Source organism: Alosa alosa, chromosome 10 (genome assembly GCF_017589495.1).
Source record: "Alosa alosa isolate M-15738 ecotype Scorff River chromosome 10, AALO_Geno_1.1, whole genome shotgun sequence".
Lineage (NCBI taxonomy): Eukaryota > Metazoa > Chordata > Actinopteri > Clupeiformes > Clupeidae > Alosa > Alosa alosa.
In genome coordinates, this window is record NC_063198.1 from 13,668,848 (window position 1) to 13,687,785 (window position 18,938).

Below are 18,938 nucleotides of genomic sequence, written 5' to 3' on the forward strand. Positions count from 1 at the left end.
TACACCATTCTAAATTTATGTCAAAGACATTGAAACATAATTCTTATTGCTCTGGTAATGTTAGGCCATTAGAACAAATAGCCTAAACATCAAGAACAGGCCTACATCAACTTGGTGTCTTTATTTTGGGGCAGATTTTTGCTGAGCTGATGCAGATGTAGGAATGTTATTTTTCCACATGACTGGGTTGCTGGTAGGAATACCAATGGTCTTGCGCCTGTGGTCAGTGTCCCTCGAGAAGCGGTAGCCACAGGTGGGCTTCACCGCACTGTAGAATGGGATGAGGGAGTTGGTGTGGATGTTGGTCAGTGTTGACTGTGGCTCCTTGGCGGCTGTTTGTGATTCCTGGTTGTGGTCACAGGAGCATGCAGGGGACAGCTGCACTTGATCTTGCTGCCTCTGCCACCAGGAGAAGACCAGCAGGTTCAGCTGCTTATCCACCACTTTGTTCTTGCTGGCATTGATGGGTATGATGGTCTTCAGTGGGTTCACTGGTGTCTGGGGGCGGGTTGGGGTTAAAGGGTAAAGCAAACTCCAATGTTAAGTAAATAGACACTCTTGATGATATTCAATAATGGAATGGACATTTTTTTACTCCATTAAATTTGTGTGCTGTTTGACATATTTTGTAGAGCTTCTCTGAAGCTTCTCTGAAAACTAACTCGTAACTGAAAACATGACATTTAAAAAATAGGGAATAGATGTTTGTGGTTAGCATACATTGAAGAAATTATCATTGCCGTACAACCTATTTGTATCTGAAATGTAAATTCTGAAGTCATTTTCCTTGCTGATTGGCTACATTTGTAATTCATGATGAGATCATGTTTACCTCTTTAGACTTTAGGTCATCAATTACCAAAATCTGTAAATTGCAGTGTGGCAAGGAATACAATGTAATCATTCTCCATAGGAATACCAGCAGAACAGCTGTGTTGCTTTTATTCAAAGCTTTTAGGGATTAGTGCCCCAAAGGGAACGTTCCCACCTGCCTGTCCATCCATTCTCTGCCAGAGATAATAATCTCTGATTACTTTGGCTCCCAAGAACCTCAAAACAGGTCTCACTTTACCTGAGATCTCTTACAAGCTTCTCTACACGGTGTCATCTCCATGGCAATGGCAAGAACGGTGGACAAGTGCAGAGGAAACTTGCTGAGGAAACCTCCAGAAAGCTGTGCCTGTCACCCTAACCTTTGGTTACCCCTCAGAAACCTGACAGTGTCTGGAAGGACCAGACTGGAACATTTTTCTCTAGATGCTGTTTATCTCCATGGCTGGCTTTATGACATCATAGTGAAAATGACATCAGCATACATAATGTAACCAAACTACGGCCCGCGGGCCGGATATGGCCCGCCACCTCATTTTGGGTGGCCCCCCAAAACATGTCCGTGGTATATAGCATCTAGCCCGCACGGGAGTACGACATCGTCAAACTATAACCTCCGTAATTTCCCCCATTCATTCTCTATGTGGCGAGTCTAACATGTAATACTCTTTTTGTCCACTGGTGGTTGTTTTGGCGCTGTTTCGCGTTTGCCATCGAAAACGGAATGAACCTACCTGCAAACAATGTAAGAGGCCTATGCTGACTGCATCAGTGCTCAAAGTATTCTAAAAGTTTATCAATTAATTGTTAATAACTAACTAACTTCTATTAAAGTCACTTTTCTGGGACTTTCTGGGATAATTATTTCTATTTTTTATTCACTCTTCAAATGATCATATAAATTCACAAAGTTCTCATCAAGTGAGTGAAAGTTAGAATGGTCATTTCAGATGTTGCCAGCAACTCTCATAGTTTGAGAACTTTAAATTATTTGTAGGATATCGCTTGTTCACAACTTGAGCTGTGTATGCAAAGACACAGAGTTCACACATTTTAAATAAAATATACTTTTGGGACTCCCTGCTAATACTTTTGGGAATGCTAAAGTCTTTTTAGCCTATTAGTATTATTTAATTTGAGCTACATTTTACATGGTATGATGGCAATATAAACACAGCTAACAATGGTATTAAATGGCAGTAGTCTATGATTAAATGTAATGGAATATTCAACTAAGGTAGACTGTTGTTGTTCACAGCACAAAGCTATTTATGGTTACTGATATACTCCCAGTCTCTGGCCCTCTCTTAGAGCCAGGCATAGTGAGCTGGCCCTCGGAAGAAAAAGTTTGGGGACCACTGGCCTGAAATATCCGATTAAGCTCGGAGTTATAGGCTAGTGCTGGCCTGATGGGTCCCCTATTTACGCCATTTCAACGGCACATGAACGGTTAGAACGATAATTCTCGTCATGAAATTAAAATTCCACTGGAGCTCCAAGCGGATGTGTACACGCAGCCTTACAACACTGTGAGGTGCCTTTACAGCTCTTCGAGTCACGGTAAAATGTCATTTTTGGTACATAGCTAATTTAGATACACCTATGGTGTGGGTGCTTGCGTTTCTTTAGGAATTCGCCGTCTTGGTTTGTATAGAAATGGATATTAAGTGACACATACACGCAAGACGGCAGAAATACGGGACCGACGGTAATAGTATACTTTTGATCCCGTGAGGGAAATTTGGTCTCTGCATTTATCCCAATCCGTGAATTAGTGAAACACACTCAGCACACAGTGAGATGAAGCACACAAACTGCAACAACAGGCAGCTCACTGCGCTCCGGTTACAAGTCCAAAGCACTAACCAGTAGGCCACGGCTGCCCTGTTTGGTTGGGTCGGTCAGCGTGGGTCAAGTGCGAGCTGGTAAAAGTTAATTCATACCGGAGTCAGAATCCTCGTTTTCCGCGTCAAGCACAACTTGTTAAAAGTTGTACGAAAGTTGATTCATACTGGTCGGCGCATAGCCTTTGCTCTCAGCGTCAAGCACAACTTGTTAAAAGTTGCACGAGAGGAATTCTTTCATTACTGGTCTGCGCATAGCCTTTGTTCTCAGCGTCAAGCACAACTTGTTAAAAGTTGGACGAGAGTAGTTCATTCATACTGGTCGGCGCATCGCCTTTGTTCTCAGCCGAAAGCAGAGACGTCGTGAGCTGGAGCAGCGAGAGTTTTTCATTCACACTGGCGAATTGCTGTATTGCTGTAAACAGGAACGACACCGAGTGCTCCTAGGTGTAATTGCCGCTTTCCCCCATCGTAATTTTAAGAATTGTACTGTACCTCCAAGACTCATTGTACATTTTGTGTATTTGTTTTGTTTGTTTCTTTTCTTTCCTTTTTTTAAGGGATGGTTGTTATTTTGAATGGTTTGACTAAAACAGTAGGCTATTATAACATCGCCTAACACTTGTCCGAAGTTAGCCTCTAACATAGATGTGGTGTGGTTTCACCAGTATTACCCAGTTGTGAGCTTGCATGCTTATACAGAGTTTTCCTATTGTGGTTGCAGTGCTAACTGAGATTGAGGTGTCTGATACATTGTGCTTGGTGTGGTAGTGAGGCCGTGCTGTTGGTCATTTGTGTGCCATCGGACTGTATTGTTTGCCAACCGTCAATATTTTAACCAAACCATTTGCAATAATAAATTGAGATTATTTTGGTATACCAGTCTCTTTTTCCCTCTTTGAATCCTTTAAGATACCTGTGGAAGGGTAGCCTGACGAGCCAGACCCACATTAAAATGTAGGGTCTGGGCACTCACCGTTCGCAGTGCTCAGTCCGAGGGGCGGGATAATCAGTTGTCTTTCAAATTCCCTCTGCACGCAATAGGACAGCGGCAGCGCTATGAGTCCCATGCGTTTCCCACCAGCGGAGCTAGTTGGCTAGTTCAAACGTTTGCCAACTTAATAAAAGCTTAACTCGTGTCACACTGTTCGCCAGCAGCAACATCCGTCTTATTTGTTTTCAAGTAGCAGGGAATTCAAGCCAAACCATTGCAACTTTGCCATCAATCATTATGTTAAGCCCACCTAACAACTCTATACACGATTTCATTGGCCTGATTAAGTTTCGATTTCTGGAGCTCACAAGCCAACGGAGAGTTGAGACTAGCCCTGGCAGCCGCTAGGGGCGCGTCTAGATTTCTAGGCTAGTGGAAGGGAACTATGCTATTCATGAATAGTTTCATTATGTTGTCCAGATGTAACATAATGGACATATAACCAAACTCCACTGTACAATAGAGACAGTAGGAGATAAGAAAAACTAACAAAACTAAATACTAAATATATAAATTAAATGTAAAAAATCCAGTGTGCTTGAGGGTGATCAAGCATGAGACGCTTGTAGTGACAGGGCGTGTAGTTATGTGCATGGTGAGGTGCTAAAGAAAGTGAGTGTCATGGTGGAGGTGCAAAAGTAGTCCAACAGTAGCCCTTTAGTTATGTGTGCATGGTAAGGTGTTCAAGAGAGTGAGTGTCATGGTGAAGGTGAAGGTGCAAAAAGTAGTCCAACATTAGACCAACAGTGCAATAATAAAGTCTAGAGACCAGCATAAATAAAACAAATAGGAGAGTAAAGTATAATGTAGACAAGGTAATATAAAAAACTATAAAAAACTATGTCAGTGCAAGAACAGGTTGAGGTAATAGGGTTACAGCCATTCAGTATTGTAGCAGAAGCCATTGATCATGTGTGCTACTATAGCATGAAAAACAGTGTAGCAGGAAAACAGTAGTAAAAACATTAGGTTGTGGACATTAGTAAAACAGTAGTAAAACAGTAGTAAAGCAGTAGTGGGCAGTCAGTACTCAAACACGGAGAGGGTGGAGAGGCAGACAGACTGCAGAGAAGTCTATCTCTCCTCTTCCCTTTAGTGAAGCATTAAACAGTTCAATGGCCCTGGGGACAAATGACTTCCTCAGCCTTTCAGTTGTGCATGGCAGTGAGCGAAGTCTCCAGCTGATCAAGCTCTTTTGCTTTTTAATAGTGCTGTAGAGTGGATGGCATTCATTGTCCAAGATGTTGATCAGTTTGTTCAGGGTCCTTTTGTCAGATATTGAAGTGATGCACTCCAGTTCAGCTCCCACTACAGAGCCAGCCTTCCTTACCAGCCTGTCAAGTCGCCCAGCATCCTTCTTCTTTGTGCTTCCTCCCCAGCATACCACTGCATAGAAGAGGACGCTGGCCACAACAGACTGGTAGAACATCCTGAGGAGCTTGCTGCACACATTGAAGAACCGCAGCCTCCTCAGGAAGTACAGCCTGCTCTGCCCTTTCTTGTAGAGTGCGTCAGTGTTGGCTGACCAGTCCAGCTTATTGTCCAGGTGGAGACCAAGATACTTGTAGGTGCTTACCACCTCCACATTGACCCCATCAATGGAGACTGGTAGCAGAGCGGGCTTAGACCTGCGGAAATCCACCACCATCTCCTTGGTCTTTGAAGTGTTGAGTTGAAGGTGATTGAGTTTGCACCATTGCACAAAGTCCTCCACCAGGCTCCTGTACTCCTCCTCTTGCTCGTCCCTGATACACCCCACAATTGCAGTATCGTCAGAAAACTTTTGCATGTGGCATGACTCGGTGTTGTAGCACAAGTCAGATGTGTACAGGGTGAACAGGACTGGAGAGAGCACAGTTCCCTGTGGCGCTCCGGTGCTGCTGATCACAGTGTCAGAGAGACAGTTCTTTAGTCTGACGAACTGTGGTCGCTCGGTCAGGTAGTCTGTAATCCAGGTTACCAGGTGAGCGTCCACACCCATCTGCAAGAGCTTGTCTCCCAGTCTGAGGGGTTGGATGGTGTTAAAAGCACTTGAGAAATCAAAGAACATGATTCTCACAGCACTTTTCCCCTTGTCTAGGTGAGAATGTGTCCTGTGTAGAAGATAAGTGATGGCATCGTCCACGCCCACTTTCTCCTGGTATGCAAACTGTAACGGGTCTAGTGCATGGCGTACCTGGGGTCTGAGCATACCTAAGACCAGTCGCTCCAGTGTCTTCATCACATGTGATGTTAGATTGACAGGCCTGAAGTCATTAAACTCACTGGGGTGTGGCTTCTTAGGGACGGGGGTGAGACATGATGTCTTCCACAGTGTTGGAACTTGTCCGAGACGTAGACTCCAGTTGAAGATGTGCTTCAGTGGCTCCCCCAGTTCAGCAGCACAAGTGCTAGTGTTACCTAAAAAATAAATAGAAACATATAACATCATTAGCAGCATACATAGACACACACAGTCATACATACCCAGTCATTGCATAAAAAAGTATGAACACACAGGCATTGCATAAAAACAGTATGAACATTCATCTGCAAGCCTGCATACTATCTGTCATTGCATTGATCCATTAAACATCTGAATCCATATTGATGACCTTCTAGAGCACTTTCCTCTGAACCGCTGTGCAGCTGGTGTACCATACACATATGCAGTATGTTAGTATGCTCTCAATGGAGGCTCGGTGCAAGGACACCAGCAGTCTTTGTGCGATGTTATTCCTCCTGATATTTTCAGAAAGTACAGTCTCTGCTGGGCCTTTTTCGACAGCTCAGAGGTGTTCACACTCCAGGATAGGTCCTCCTCGATATGGACTCCCAGGAAGTGGAAGTCTGCCACCCTCTCCACACAGTCCCCACTGATGATTAATGGTGGGATCTCTGTTTTCTTTCTCCTGTAGTCTCAAGATGATAAATCTCATCTATGATCTCCAGGGGGGAGACTGGCCCTCCCCCCTGGAGATGAGCCACCACTGTGGTGTCATCCGCGAACTTCACCATGGTGTTGCTGTGATGGAGTCGTGTGTGTAGAAGGAATATAGCAAGGGACTCAGCACACAACCCTGGGGAGAGCTTGTACTGATGCTTAGGGCCATGGATGTGTGGTGGCCCACTCTGGCCCTCTGTCTGTGGTCCGAGTGGAAGCTATTGATCCACATGCTAAATGGTGTGTCCCCCAGTTTGACTAGCTTGTGAGGGATGATGGTGTTGAATGCAGAGCTATAATCCACAAAGAGCGTCCGCATATAGCTCCCCTGCTGCTCCAGGTGTAATAGTGCAGTATGTAGTGCTATGGCGTCTTCTGTAGATCGGTTCGCTCTGTAGGCAAACTGGTGGGGATCAAGGCTGCGGGGCAGGGCTGCTGTGATGTGACTACGGACCAGTTTCTCAAAGCACTTCATCACCACTGGGGTGAATGTCACTTGTCGGTAATTGTTGAGGCTAGAGATGTGAGGTTTTTTGGGCAGTGGGACTATAGAAGTCATTGAGGATTTCAGGCAGGGTAGGACAGTGGACTGTTCCAGGGACTGGTTGAAGATATTTGTTAAGATTCCAGCCAGCTGCACAGTCCTTCAACACGCATCCCGGGACGCCATCAGGACCAGTCGCCTACCTCGGGTTGACGGCCCGCAACATGCGCCTCACCTCATGCTCCTCAAACATGGAGAGCATCCTAGAAAAATCTCTGGCAGCTCTGTCATGCAAAAGTGTTGAGGATCGGATTGCACGTCATCCAAGATCAGTGAAGATCAGTACACAGAACAGTGAGCACAAAGGATTCCGGATATTACCTGCTTGCACATTCTACGCATTATTCACTCGTGTGGTTGGCATGGTGACCACCTACAATGGAGCAGAACAGGACTGGCCAGTCTGCATTCCATCTCCAAGACGAGTGCAACAAGGCAGTAGATCAGTCGAAGTGTTTATTCGAGGGGAAAGTCTTGAACAGTCCTGAGTTCATTTACCAGCGTGAGAAAGACTTAAGGATAGGGGAGACACCAGAAAATTGCAGGCAGAATGTGAAGAAACAGAATAAACTGTAATTATATTACACTGTGTGCCCAATGCAAATTCATATCATGCCTGCACTCATATTTTGTTCAAATGATTCTGGCTAGGCAGCATGTGCACTTCTTAAACTGTGTAACAATTAAAATAATTAATTATTACATATGTAATTGCATTTGTATTAAGCTCCTTAGTACATTTGTTTGTTAGTGGGTTAATACAGTTTGCTTTCCAGTTTTTTTTTTGGATTCGCCATCCACTGATAGCTTTGTCATCATTTGTCATATCATTCTTGGATAATATACAGAGTATTTCTCTTTCTCTCTCTCCTGAGACACCTTTTGAAAAGTTAACCTTTGACCCTATGGCAGCCTCCATAAGACATCACAGGGCCATCATGGACCACACCAGAGCACAGCTATAATAAGCAGGCTTTCTCTGTGACCCAAATCCAATTAACGCACATGGCGCATATATCCATCTGCACTAGAAGATTCCTGATCTTCTTATCTGAATCCCACTAAAGTGCTATCTTTCAGTTAGCCTAGTGACCCAAACCACACAGCTGAGGATGGGAAATGGCAGTATAGGATATTATGAGATAACAGAGGGGCTAATATTAATATAGACGTCAGGTGATTCTCTACGCTTAAAGGCCTGTTGAGGGGACATACTGTGTTTGGCCATATAACAGCGCACCATTTCAGGTCTGCTAAACACATCCAGATTTGTACCTTCCATTTAGCAAATATGGTCATCATGGTAATATAGTTGTCCTAAAAGAAGTACAATTAAATGCAGACTTGAAGTATGTAGGCCTAATATGCCAAAACTGATTTTCACATCCTGTGCCATGTTGCATTTTTTTACCATTAAGAACAAATATTGCAGCTCATGTTATGTTTTAAACTACTTTAAGTTATTTCTAATGGAAAATTGGGTACATTGTTTTTCACATATACTGTATAGCAAAATATAGACACACACATCCATATTTTTCAATGTAGTCAACTATGACACATTAAAAGAATATTGGACTGCTGTCAAAGATTTGACAGCAACCCACTATACCTCAAACTTAGTTTTCAGTGACAAATAGCCTAATGTATCTTATCACACAACTGTGTACCTGATTGCACAAAGTGTTTGAGATTGACGATTTCCAAAAAGAACTGATTCAAATAAAAAGTAGAAATTAAATAAATAAAAGTAGAATCTACCATAATAGATACTTAGGCTACTGTTGCACATTCGTTGTTGAAGAATTAGACATGACTGCTGCTGTGTGAGAAGACTGCTGTCAGACTATTACAAGACTGCTGAAAATACTCACTGTAAACAGCGTAGGCTAGCCTAGGCTATTCCAACTTCCCCTGCACCCCTCTCTAAATGTTTTTTGAAATAGTTGTCATTTTACTTTTGATTTAAAGTGACTTTAATGCAAATTGGGACTACTCTAACACATTTTTTACCATACATTTACCATACATAGAATCTGATTTTATGTATTTAAATATGCTATTTTCGCTTTTGGATTTATTTGGGCTAAACGAAGAGAGCAACTCCTTGAAAGCCATTATGGACATTGAGTTTCATTGTGATATTATGTTGCATCCATGGATACAGGACTGAGTAATTGCTAAGAAAGGTGTGTTCAAAGTTGGCAGGAAAACTGGAATGTTACTTGCGCTCAGGAGGCGGTGAGTTTTTTTGCCTCACCTGTCGCCTCTCAAAGGAGGGAGGCTATAACAGGAGGAGGAGGCGGAGGCGGGAGGCCATTTTATTCCACGAAATTGAACATAATTCACAGAAGAGGGGACACGTTTCACCATGTATCCATAAGTAGTCCTAGTCGAAGTGAATTTTATAACATCAACGCAGTCGTGGAACTATGAGGCATTAACAATTCTTTTTGAGGAGTATTGCACACCAGGGTAACAAAAATGAAGAAAGGGTTTTTGGGTAGAAAGAATCATTCCCTGTTCGACACCAGCGTCCAAATGAAGGACGGGGGAATGGGTAAGTGTCAATATCCTTGACGCCGATTCTTTTACAATTGTATGTCACTGAAGTTGTTATGCTAAAGTCTAATACACGCGCGCGACGACTGCACCTAACCAAAGTGACAGGTTTAAGAATGGGGGTGTAGGTCCAATGACACGACGAAATACGAAATATGAATTTATAGTAGGCCTATGGTTAACGTTACAACTTAGCCTACATGTATTTGCATATGGTCCAAACGTCAATAGCAGCAATAGCAGTAGAAACCCAGGATCATTAAGTCAAGAGCTTAAAGGTCGACTAGGCTACTATCTACAACACGACTTCATATAGATACAGATATGCCATAGGGTTGATTAGGCCATTGCATAGTTCTTTCCGGGGGCAGAATTATTCTAGTCTTTCATAGGTCCCAAATTGTCTAGCAGTGCCCTTGCCAAGAGATCTGTCCAGTAGGCTAGGATAAAAGTCTCAGTTTCTGAAGCATGATGTAGGCTACTGACCGACTGTCTGTAGGCTACAGTGGAAATCATTTCAATTCTCTTGTCTCTTTAAGATAAGGTATTTGCATTAGCATGCAAATACGATCCTGACAAGCACAGCTGGGATGACTGATGTTCCTTAATTGAATCAGAATTAATCTGATGTTCTCAGTCACTTCCTCGTCAAAGAAAAAATAAGAAATTAAAGTTTGACGATTGATATTTTTAAATCTTTTTTATGATTGGATATTTTTGATGAACGATTAAAAAGACCCTGGTCGACCATTTGTCTAAATAAGTAGTGTGTAGCCTAAACAGTAGGCCTATCAGGAAAGTTGTACTACCAGTACCAAATATAAAATCTGGTTTGTTCACAACAAAGATAGCCATCATCCAAACTATTAATTGTGTTGACATGTGGGTGAAATATGTTCTGTACTCGCTGGTGTGCTCAAACAAGTGCATAGGCCACACTCGGTTCCAAATCACTGGAGTTCCAACAACACAGAAACGAAATCACTGATACTTGTGAGCAAACATATTGAAATGTTACTACAACAGATTCGTTATATAAAGTCAAGGCCCCTGAAAAGCAAAAAAACAAACAATCTTTTTAGACATACTGATTATTCAGTGAAGTCAGTCCAAGTCTGTGTGACCATTAGAAGAGAAGATCAAAGAGGGCGAAGGACAGCAATAGGGGAGTGTTTATCATGTTTTAGAGTTGTTTTGTGGTTGTTGATGGGCAAGGATCCTTCAGACGAGTATTTCTGCACAAGGCCAGATGGGAAGGGCAGCAGTCATTGTTTTTAGTGCTTTATCAGTCCACATCAACATAGGTCGCCTAGTTGTTTAATTGTTTACCGATTATTTACTGATTTATTTTTATTTTTTTTTATCTGTGTATTTATGGTGTTATATTGTATAGCATAATCAATGTGTTTTTCAGTGAATAAGGCCAGTTTCACCATGTAACAATATCTGCATGAAAGTGCATTTGATTGGGTGAATAATTCAGTTTATCACTACTGCATAAGCTGCAAGGAATGTCTTAGATACAGGTTTGGAGATCATGTGTACAAACATTACGCTCTGTTAAGGGCAATACATGTGTATTGACATTGTTATCACAACTAATGAGTTGTTTCTCTTTCAGAACATGTGGAGTTGGGGTTTGACTCGTCAGCAATACCAGTATCAGGCACAGCTAAAGTTCGATCTAGACCCACTGTTAATTACTTCAACTCGCACACGGTATGTATCAATCTTAATTGAGAAGTTTGTCTTCTATTCTTCTGACTGTCCATACAGAGTAAAATGATATGCTTTATTTGTAGTTTGTATTGTATTTGTAGTTTGTATTGTGTTAATTGTGAATATGTAAAACACCTAGTTGATTGCTTTCAAGACAAGGTGGGCTACAATGCAAAGTGCAGCGTTGCTCCAAGGCTTCACTGTCCACCTGTGCCTGACTCTGTCTTTGAAGCCAAATTTGAATTTTCCCCTCAATGTGCCCTTTGTCGTCTGAGGCCACCCTCTCTCTTGGCCTATGAGGAGTGTTTCTGTGATCAATGATCTTTGTGTGGTGATCTCAGGTGCCTCTGCTCTCTGTCCCCCCAGCAGCTGTTTTAGATTTCACTAATTATTATTGTTGAGGAACTTTTTTGTATAGACAGAGCTTTTTTCGAGTTCAGTATGACAGTAAGTGTTAATATAGCATTGTGATTTTGGTTGTTATAGAAAGTCTGTTGATAAATGTGTTATGGCAGTGTGTTATGTGTATGGCAGTGTTAGATGTTTAGAATCCCTAGGAATGTAAAACTGCAAGAATTTCAGCTGTATCCCCATTCAGTATCGTATGCACTTTTGCTGTGTTGCTCATCTATCATTCTCCCCCTTTGTAAAATGATCAGAGAGCCATACTCTCCTTTCTCCTGGTTCAACACTAGTGAGTTTGCCCATTCTCTTACTGAGCTGTGTGTTAAAGAGTTTGTTATTCCTTGAGAATCTTGAGAAGGCCATTCTTTAAAAGATTTGTTTAAATGCAAATGACCTGGATAATGTTCAACTGAATGTAAACAAATAATCTTAGACTACATGTTTTTGACATGCATGGCTAGCTTTCAAGCACAGTTGACAAACCTTTTCCATCTCTTTCTCTCTCACCCTCACCATTCATTTCTCTTTCTGTGGTGACGTCCCTGTTGCATACCTGACATGTGACACACCCAGCATCAGAGGGGTAGGACCTCTCTGACTTTCACTCTGTGTATGACAGGAGCTGAGGAATAGAGAGAAATATGCCTTAGTCTTAGCCAACGGGGAAAAGATAGAGAAGACAGTGATGGACAGCAATGGCTCGCGGTGCAGTTCCACCTGTCTTCTTTTCCTCACTTGGCGGCCTGTAGATATGACCATCTACCCTTCACAGGGTACTCTACGTGTGTCACATGTGTGTTTGCCTTAGGGGTTAAACTCCAGTACCCTGGCAGTCCATCACTGTTAAAATGTCAGCAGCACTAGAGGTTAAATCAAAGTCAATGTTATTACATAAGTGGTGCACAAGGTCAGGTTGGCATTCAGAACCTTTGTTGATTTCTTCTTTTCACCTCCGTCTGAAAAGAACAGGAACAAGGATACTTATGATGTACCGTCTGCTAAAAGGGTGTTGCGCATACAAAGTCTGTGTTATTAAACTGTGTGTGTGTGTGTGCGTGCGTGCACAAATGCACTCACTATAGCCTTTCCACAGAAAACCTGCTCATGCATAGAAGTCACTAGACTGGCAGGGTCTCGGAGCCTGAGGTGTGTCCAGAATCGTTTGATGAGAAGTATGTGGAGGTAGATTTCTAATAGGAATGCAAAGAGAACTCACAGCCAGCAGTAAAAATGTAACAATGTAATGTGACTGGCATAGAGGCAGAGCACACGAGAATGGGGCACTGTTTTTCTTTATAAGGAGGAGGGGGGGGCAACTTACTTAGTTTCTTACATCTTACTAGCAAGGTAATGGGGTCTAAGAACTTCTTACCCTCTGATTTACACCAGGTGCAACTGCAATCTCATCATCTTAATGCACTATTGGTGATGTCGCTATTGCGGCATGCCTCTATTGCCTGCAGTCTGACATTGTACTCACTTTTGGCCTTGATGAGTCCTCATTGGCTTACAAATGGCAAGGCAAGGTGTGTTTACTTGTCATCAAAACAAACCCTAATGGGTAGGTCCTGTATTATGTGTTTTAATCTTTGTTTTGTTGTCGGGTGTTGGTTAGGCGTGGTTCTGTCACACGGTCTGTCAGTGTTAATCATCGTCGATGATGTAAGATGCGTCATTATACTTGATCCACGCAGCCTTTTGATTAATATGTGAACTATGTGAACAACGTAATGTGTGGGAGCATTTTATTATTTTCCGGTGTAGAGGAAACAGGTTAGTTCAGCGCATGTTTCCACTGAAAACTAAAATCCTCGGCTCTACCACTGCTGGCAAAACAATAACCAGTAAAGGCATCATTTCTAATTCTCTCTCTCTCTCGCTCTTGCACAGGAACATTTTTTAAATATATACGGTGTATACATTTGATGCCTTTGTACTGCCCCCCACACACACACACATACACACACAGTAGTCCTCTGATGCCGTTGCTGATGCTTTTACTTCCATAAAAGCATAATTTCTAATTCTCTCTCTCGCTATATACTCTCTATCTACCATTTCTGTCAGTATTTAACCAGTCTGAGTGTCTAACAGGAAAAATGTATATAGTCTGCTGATGCCTTTGTACTGCTTCTCCCCCCACAGTCCTCTGATGTCGTGCAAGGCTTTGCCGTACCGACTCCGAAAGTGCCTGTCTTTCCTCCCCTGAACGGGCCGAAGACAAATGGAACAGGTCAGTTTACGGCTTCTCAAAAGCAAAGTAACAAAAATGCAAATCCAGCAGTAATGATCCCTAGTTTAAGCCTTGAGTGAAGCTTAAGATTCAATTGATTGGCAAAGCATGAGGTCTGACAGACCAATTATGCTAGAGGAACAAGAAGAAGATGTAGAGATTTAAGAGTATAGGTCATGTGAATGTTAAAAGTGTGAAGTAAATAAAGGTGAAAGGTAAACTGATTCCATCAGGTATTTAAGACTAATGTGACTGCTTATACTATGCCTATACTATGACTACAGGTTATACTAAGGATAAACAATGTCTCTATGGTTACATTCTTGAGGACTTTGTTTCACATGTATTACATGTATTGAAACCATATAATACAGAGAATTAAAAGTCAACCGTAGTTCTTAAAGGACACAGCTGTTTGTGCCATCTTTGATGGTGTTACCTGATCAGATCTATGATGTTGAGCCTACCAAGATTGGCCACAATGAAATCTCAGAATATTTGTCCATTATAAGTTTAGTTTAAAATTATGGTATTGTAATTAGTGCATTATAGTGCCTTCCTACATACATGAAGGAACTCCCCTCATATAGTAAATTTGGTAAAAATATTATATACCAAAGTGAAATATGAGATCCAGTCACGAAAAAGTACAAATCAAGATGCAAGGTTTATTAGGCTGTATACAGGAGAGAGGCACACCCGTAGCACAGCGTACTCCAGAATATGCGTCTCTGACTTGACACAGAATCATCCAGGGTTTAAGTACCCAACAGTAAGAAACAGATAATCATACAGTGACTGTGGCAACGCCAGGAGACATTCAGTCTACCTTGGCCCACTGGTTAGCACTCTGGACTTGTAACCGGAGGGTTGCCGGTTCAAGCCCCGACCAGTGGGCCACGGCTGAAGTGCCCTTGAGCAAGGAACCTAACCCCTCACTGCTCCCCGCCGCGCTGTGGTTGCAGGCAGCTCACTCTTGCCGGGATTAGTGTGTGCTTCACCTCACTGTGTGCTGTGTTTCACTAATTCACGGATTGGGTTAAATGCAGAGACCAAATTTCCCTCACGGGATCAAAAGAGTATATATACTTATACTTATACCTTAATCAATGACTAACATGACTGTTGACGCAGAATAGACAACAGCAAGTGATATCCACTCTGGCGCCTTACATTATCATGTTTAAAAGGAACAGTACAGATATCACACAGGGTCATGATGCAGACGTAGAATCATACTTTTAGTGTCAAAGTGACCCACGAGTGAGAAATGCAGAACATTAAACCACATACTGAATATTGGGCCCAATGTTGCACATTAAACCAACATATTAAAGTATTGGACATAATGTTCAATTCCATTTTCTCTCAGTAACTATGTATATTTTAATAGTACTATACCAATGAAAGTTTCACAGATCACAGATTGACCTTTTCTTCTTTCATAGGAAGCAGCCAGCAGCTTCCCAATGGTGGAATCTTTGCTGTCCCTGACAATGAAGAAGGTGAAATACTTATCCCTCCACCTCCATCAGTGGCACCTCCACCACCTCCACCTCAGTTTTCCCCACCCTCGCCAAAGTTTGTCCCTGCTTCATCTTTATATGGAGACTTTGAGGTCCCGCCAGATCTGGCTTCGCTCCGACCACCACCCATGCCTGCCCCCAAACCTCCAACAGTTGCCCAATCCCAGGACATTGACCTTGCTTCTCTGAAGCCCCCATCAATGCCCGCTCCAAAGCCCCCATCTGTGACATCCAGTACTAGTAGCGGCAAAGCTTCGTTGCCTGTATCCATAGTGAGTGATCATCCAGATGTTCCTGAATGTCCACAGTTCACCCCACCCCCACCACCAGTGGTGAAACAACAGCCTCATCCTGGGCCCCAAAAGACCGCAAAGGCACCCCCGCCAAAGCCTGTCCGGATGTCCTCCATTCAGAATCTTGATGTTGCATCTGCTTCATCTTCCACGACTGCTGCTGTGCCTTCAAGCTTCAATCCCCATACCACAGCCAAGGTCTACAGCATACCCAAGACCACTCTGCTGAGTGGAGGCATAGACCGAGATATGAGACCCAAGTCAATCCTCCTTCTAGAGGACTCGTCCGGTGACTCTGTCCGGGTCCATGTCAATGGCAGTGGCCCCGCAACGCCAAGTCCAGCTCAAACACCATTACCTCCAGCTAAGCCAGCACGCAGGGCAAGCTCTGGCGCTCAGCTGGAGCAAGATTTGAAGGACCTCAAAGAAAATTTAACAGCCACCTTACCAAGCCAACACAAAGCTGTGCCTTTAAGCACACCAAAAACTCAGACACCTCCAAATGCCATTCCAACTCCAACAAAACCAGCAGCAACCCCTCCTGCAGCTTCCCCAAAATTACCAAAAGTGCCAGCTGCTCCTACTCCACAAGAAACAAGCCAGACGAAGGTACAGGAGGTATCCCAAGTAAGACCCCGTCAGTACAGTCCTCTACTGGCCAACAAATTACACAACCTCAAAGCAAGTGAGAGTTCAGGGACGAGGGAAGCTGGAACTTCCCCCTTGGCCCTACTGAGGGCTGCTAAGGAGCGAGAGCGGCAACGTTCAGGTTTGTCCCGTGAGAACAGCGGCAAGAGCAACCGATCTGTTGAGCTCCCTACCCAGGCAACTATTCAGCCCAGCGAATCAAAATCCAACTCTTTCACAGTAACCCCCAAGTCCTCCTCATCCACATCACTAAACTCTCAAGAAAGACTTCCTGCAGAGAAACTTGATCTTCCTGCTCAGGTAGCCATTCCTGCACAGCCTCAAGCTCCTGTACAGGTCACTCCACCACAGGTGAGAATCTCTGTTGCTAAGCAAGAACCAAAGCCTCCAGTACTCTCCACAGTGCCATCCACTTCTCGTAGCAATGTTGAAAAGAAAGTTCAGGATACTAATTCAGCTCCAGCCGTCTCCAGCGTCCAAGTTCAGGACTTCAGCATCCCTTTCATTCCTCCCCCGCCAGAGTTTGCAAACTCAGATAGTGAAGATGGGGAGGGTCCCCCAAGCACACCTCCTCCTGATCCTCCCACAAAGCCATCAATACCACCTCCACCACCACCTGCAGGACCACCACCACCACCACCACCTGCAGGGCCACCACCATCGCAAAGCACCATCGCAAAGGGACCTCCCACTGCCCAAAAGCCAAAGCCGTCAAACACACCCAGACTTGTACCATCTCAGAGTGACCTGCAAGCCAAAATCGCTCAGCAGACCAAGCCGAAGCCGCTTCCCCAAAATCTTCCCTCAACACCTACATCTGCAAGCCAAGCCACTCTTCTCAGTATCTTGCAAAAAAAGATGCTGGAGATGGATCCCAAATTGTCAGCTCAGACCAAAGAAGCTGATAACACAGATGACTGGGTCACCACACAGTCCGATGACGAAGAGGACATTCGGGTTCCACCTAAACCTTCTCCTAAAGCAAAGAGCGCCACACTTCCACCACAGGCAAGTGGAGGCCTCGATATGCGGGAGCTTGAGACCAGAATGGCCCAGAAGAAGGCAGGAAATGTTGCTGCTGCATCAAAGTCACCTGCAAGGTATGCCCCATGTAGTTTTGAATGTCTGTTAATTATTACCTTTAAAAGAGCCCAGTGTCATAACTTAATCCTTTGTAATTGGGTATCTGTAAAATCTGAAACATTTGTTATACCAGCCAAATGAATATGAAATGCATTTTTTTGTGTTACAAATAAAATAATTTCTCGCCTTCCTGTATTATTGCAGTAATGGACCATCCAAGCATCCTCACGGTATGACATTTACAGTACGACCAGGGACCAAACAACCCATTACTCTAGTCAGTAAAGAAGACTCATGAAGACTTTCACTAACAGGACTGCATCAGAAGTAAAAACAAAACTCAAATACAAGACACACCAGTGCCTTTACAGTGCTGAAGATGATCAACTGTGAGCACTTTCCTCTACTTCAGCATGGGGAAAAAGAACACAGCATGGGGAAAAAGAAGAATGTGCCTGTCAATTTTGTTTAGCCTTCAAATAATCTACTGTTGAAACAAACAGCAGGACTTTTTTCCCCTTGTTATTTAACCTTCTGTGCTTTCAGTATCAGACATTCTGGTCCTCTGTTAAAAGTTCTAAAGTCCTTGGAGTGTCTGACTTGTCTGGGGCAACATGGCTGTTAACTTCAGCAGGTTTCAGGCTTATCACAGTTAGTGAGCTTTGCCTTATTGTTTTAACCCGTTGATGAACTAGTGTTTTTTATTCGCTGCTGACAAAATAGTTGCGTGCGGAGTCAGTGTTTCTACAAATGGTACAGATAAAGAAATGTTATATATTCCTATGGACAAAGATGTACAAATGATCAAGCTGTGTCTTTTGTACTGAATACTAGTTCTCTTATATCCTAACATCTGCTTATTTATATTCAACCCGATGGGAATTCATCTGTCATTTACCACAACACTAATCTAGTTTTGACATAGGTCACTCATACCCCAATGCCAAGAGGCATAATCTAATACTTTTTATTAAAAAAGATGTAATCTTTGTTTGTTAGTTAAACACTTTTAATATGCTGCCAAACACTTTTAATATGCTGCCATCTTCCAACAATAATGCTGCGTCATTTATAAACACGCCTGGATTTTGAGAGCCTGTAAGAATGTAAATATGTTTCTCACAGCCAAAACATGTAAATAGACACTTGGATGTGAAGGTTAATGGCATTGTGAGCATGGACAATATATTTTACAAGGCACCGCAATGACCCACTATGCTTAGCATGTTATAAATAGGCTATGCATCATTGGTATGACTTGTAGACTTATCAAAAGTGACTGTATTAACCTTCAAAATAAACCTCAGATTAAAAGGGGACACCAAATGGACAA

General features: G+C 43.0%; 2 protein-coding genes across 2 annotated transcripts; one reads left to right on the forward strand and one right to left on the reverse strand.

Moving 5' to 3' along the window:
- Positions 1-106: 106 nt before the first annotated feature.
- LOC125302481 (putative uncharacterized protein GUCA1ANB) lies at positions 107-1,252 on the reverse strand. Its single transcript, XM_048255687.1, has 2 exons — positions 1,073-1,252; positions 107-498 (listed from the first exon to the last, which is right to left on the reverse strand). The coding sequence occupies exons 1-2, from the start codon at positions 1,112-1,114 to the stop codon at positions 121-123; spliced, it is 420 nt and encodes a 139-aa protein (XP_048111644.1). The 5' UTR covers positions 1,115-1,252; the 3' UTR covers positions 107-120.
- Positions 1,253-9,443: 8,191 nt separating this feature from the next.
- LOC125302250 (uncharacterized protein C6orf132 homolog) lies at positions 9,444-18,938 on the forward strand. The gene is made up of 5 exons (XM_048255357.1): positions 9,444-9,696; positions 11,320-11,417; positions 13,968-14,055; positions 15,504-17,622; positions 17,810-18,938. Exons 1-5 carry the CDS (start codon positions 9,621-9,623, stop codon positions 17,901-17,903), a joined length of 2,475 nt encoding a protein of 824 aa, XP_048111314.1. The 5' UTR covers positions 9,444-9,620; the 3' UTR covers positions 17,904-18,938.

Bases quoted from the DNA above. Each gene is read 5' to 3' on its own strand.
- LOC125302250 (XM_048255357.1), top strand. From the start codon at position 9,621: ATGAAGAAAGGGTTTTTGGGTAGAAAGAATCATTCCCTGTTCGACACC. The intron at 11,418-13,967 runs GTATGTATCAAT...CTCCCCCCACAG, and splicing joins ATTACTTCAACTCGCACACG to TCCTCTGATGTCGTGCAAGG. The intron at 14,056-15,503 runs GTCAGTTTACGG...CTTCTTTCATAG, and splicing joins GCCGAAGACAAATGGAACAG to GAAGCAGCCAGCAGCTTCCC.
- LOC125302481 (XM_048255687.1), bottom strand. From the start codon at position 1,114: ATGGAGATGACACCGTGTAGAGAAGCTTGTAAGAGATCTCAG. The intron at 499-1,072 runs GTAAAGTGAGAC...ACCCGCCCCCAG, and splicing joins AAGCTTGTAAGAGATCTCAG to ACACCAGTGAACCCACTGAA.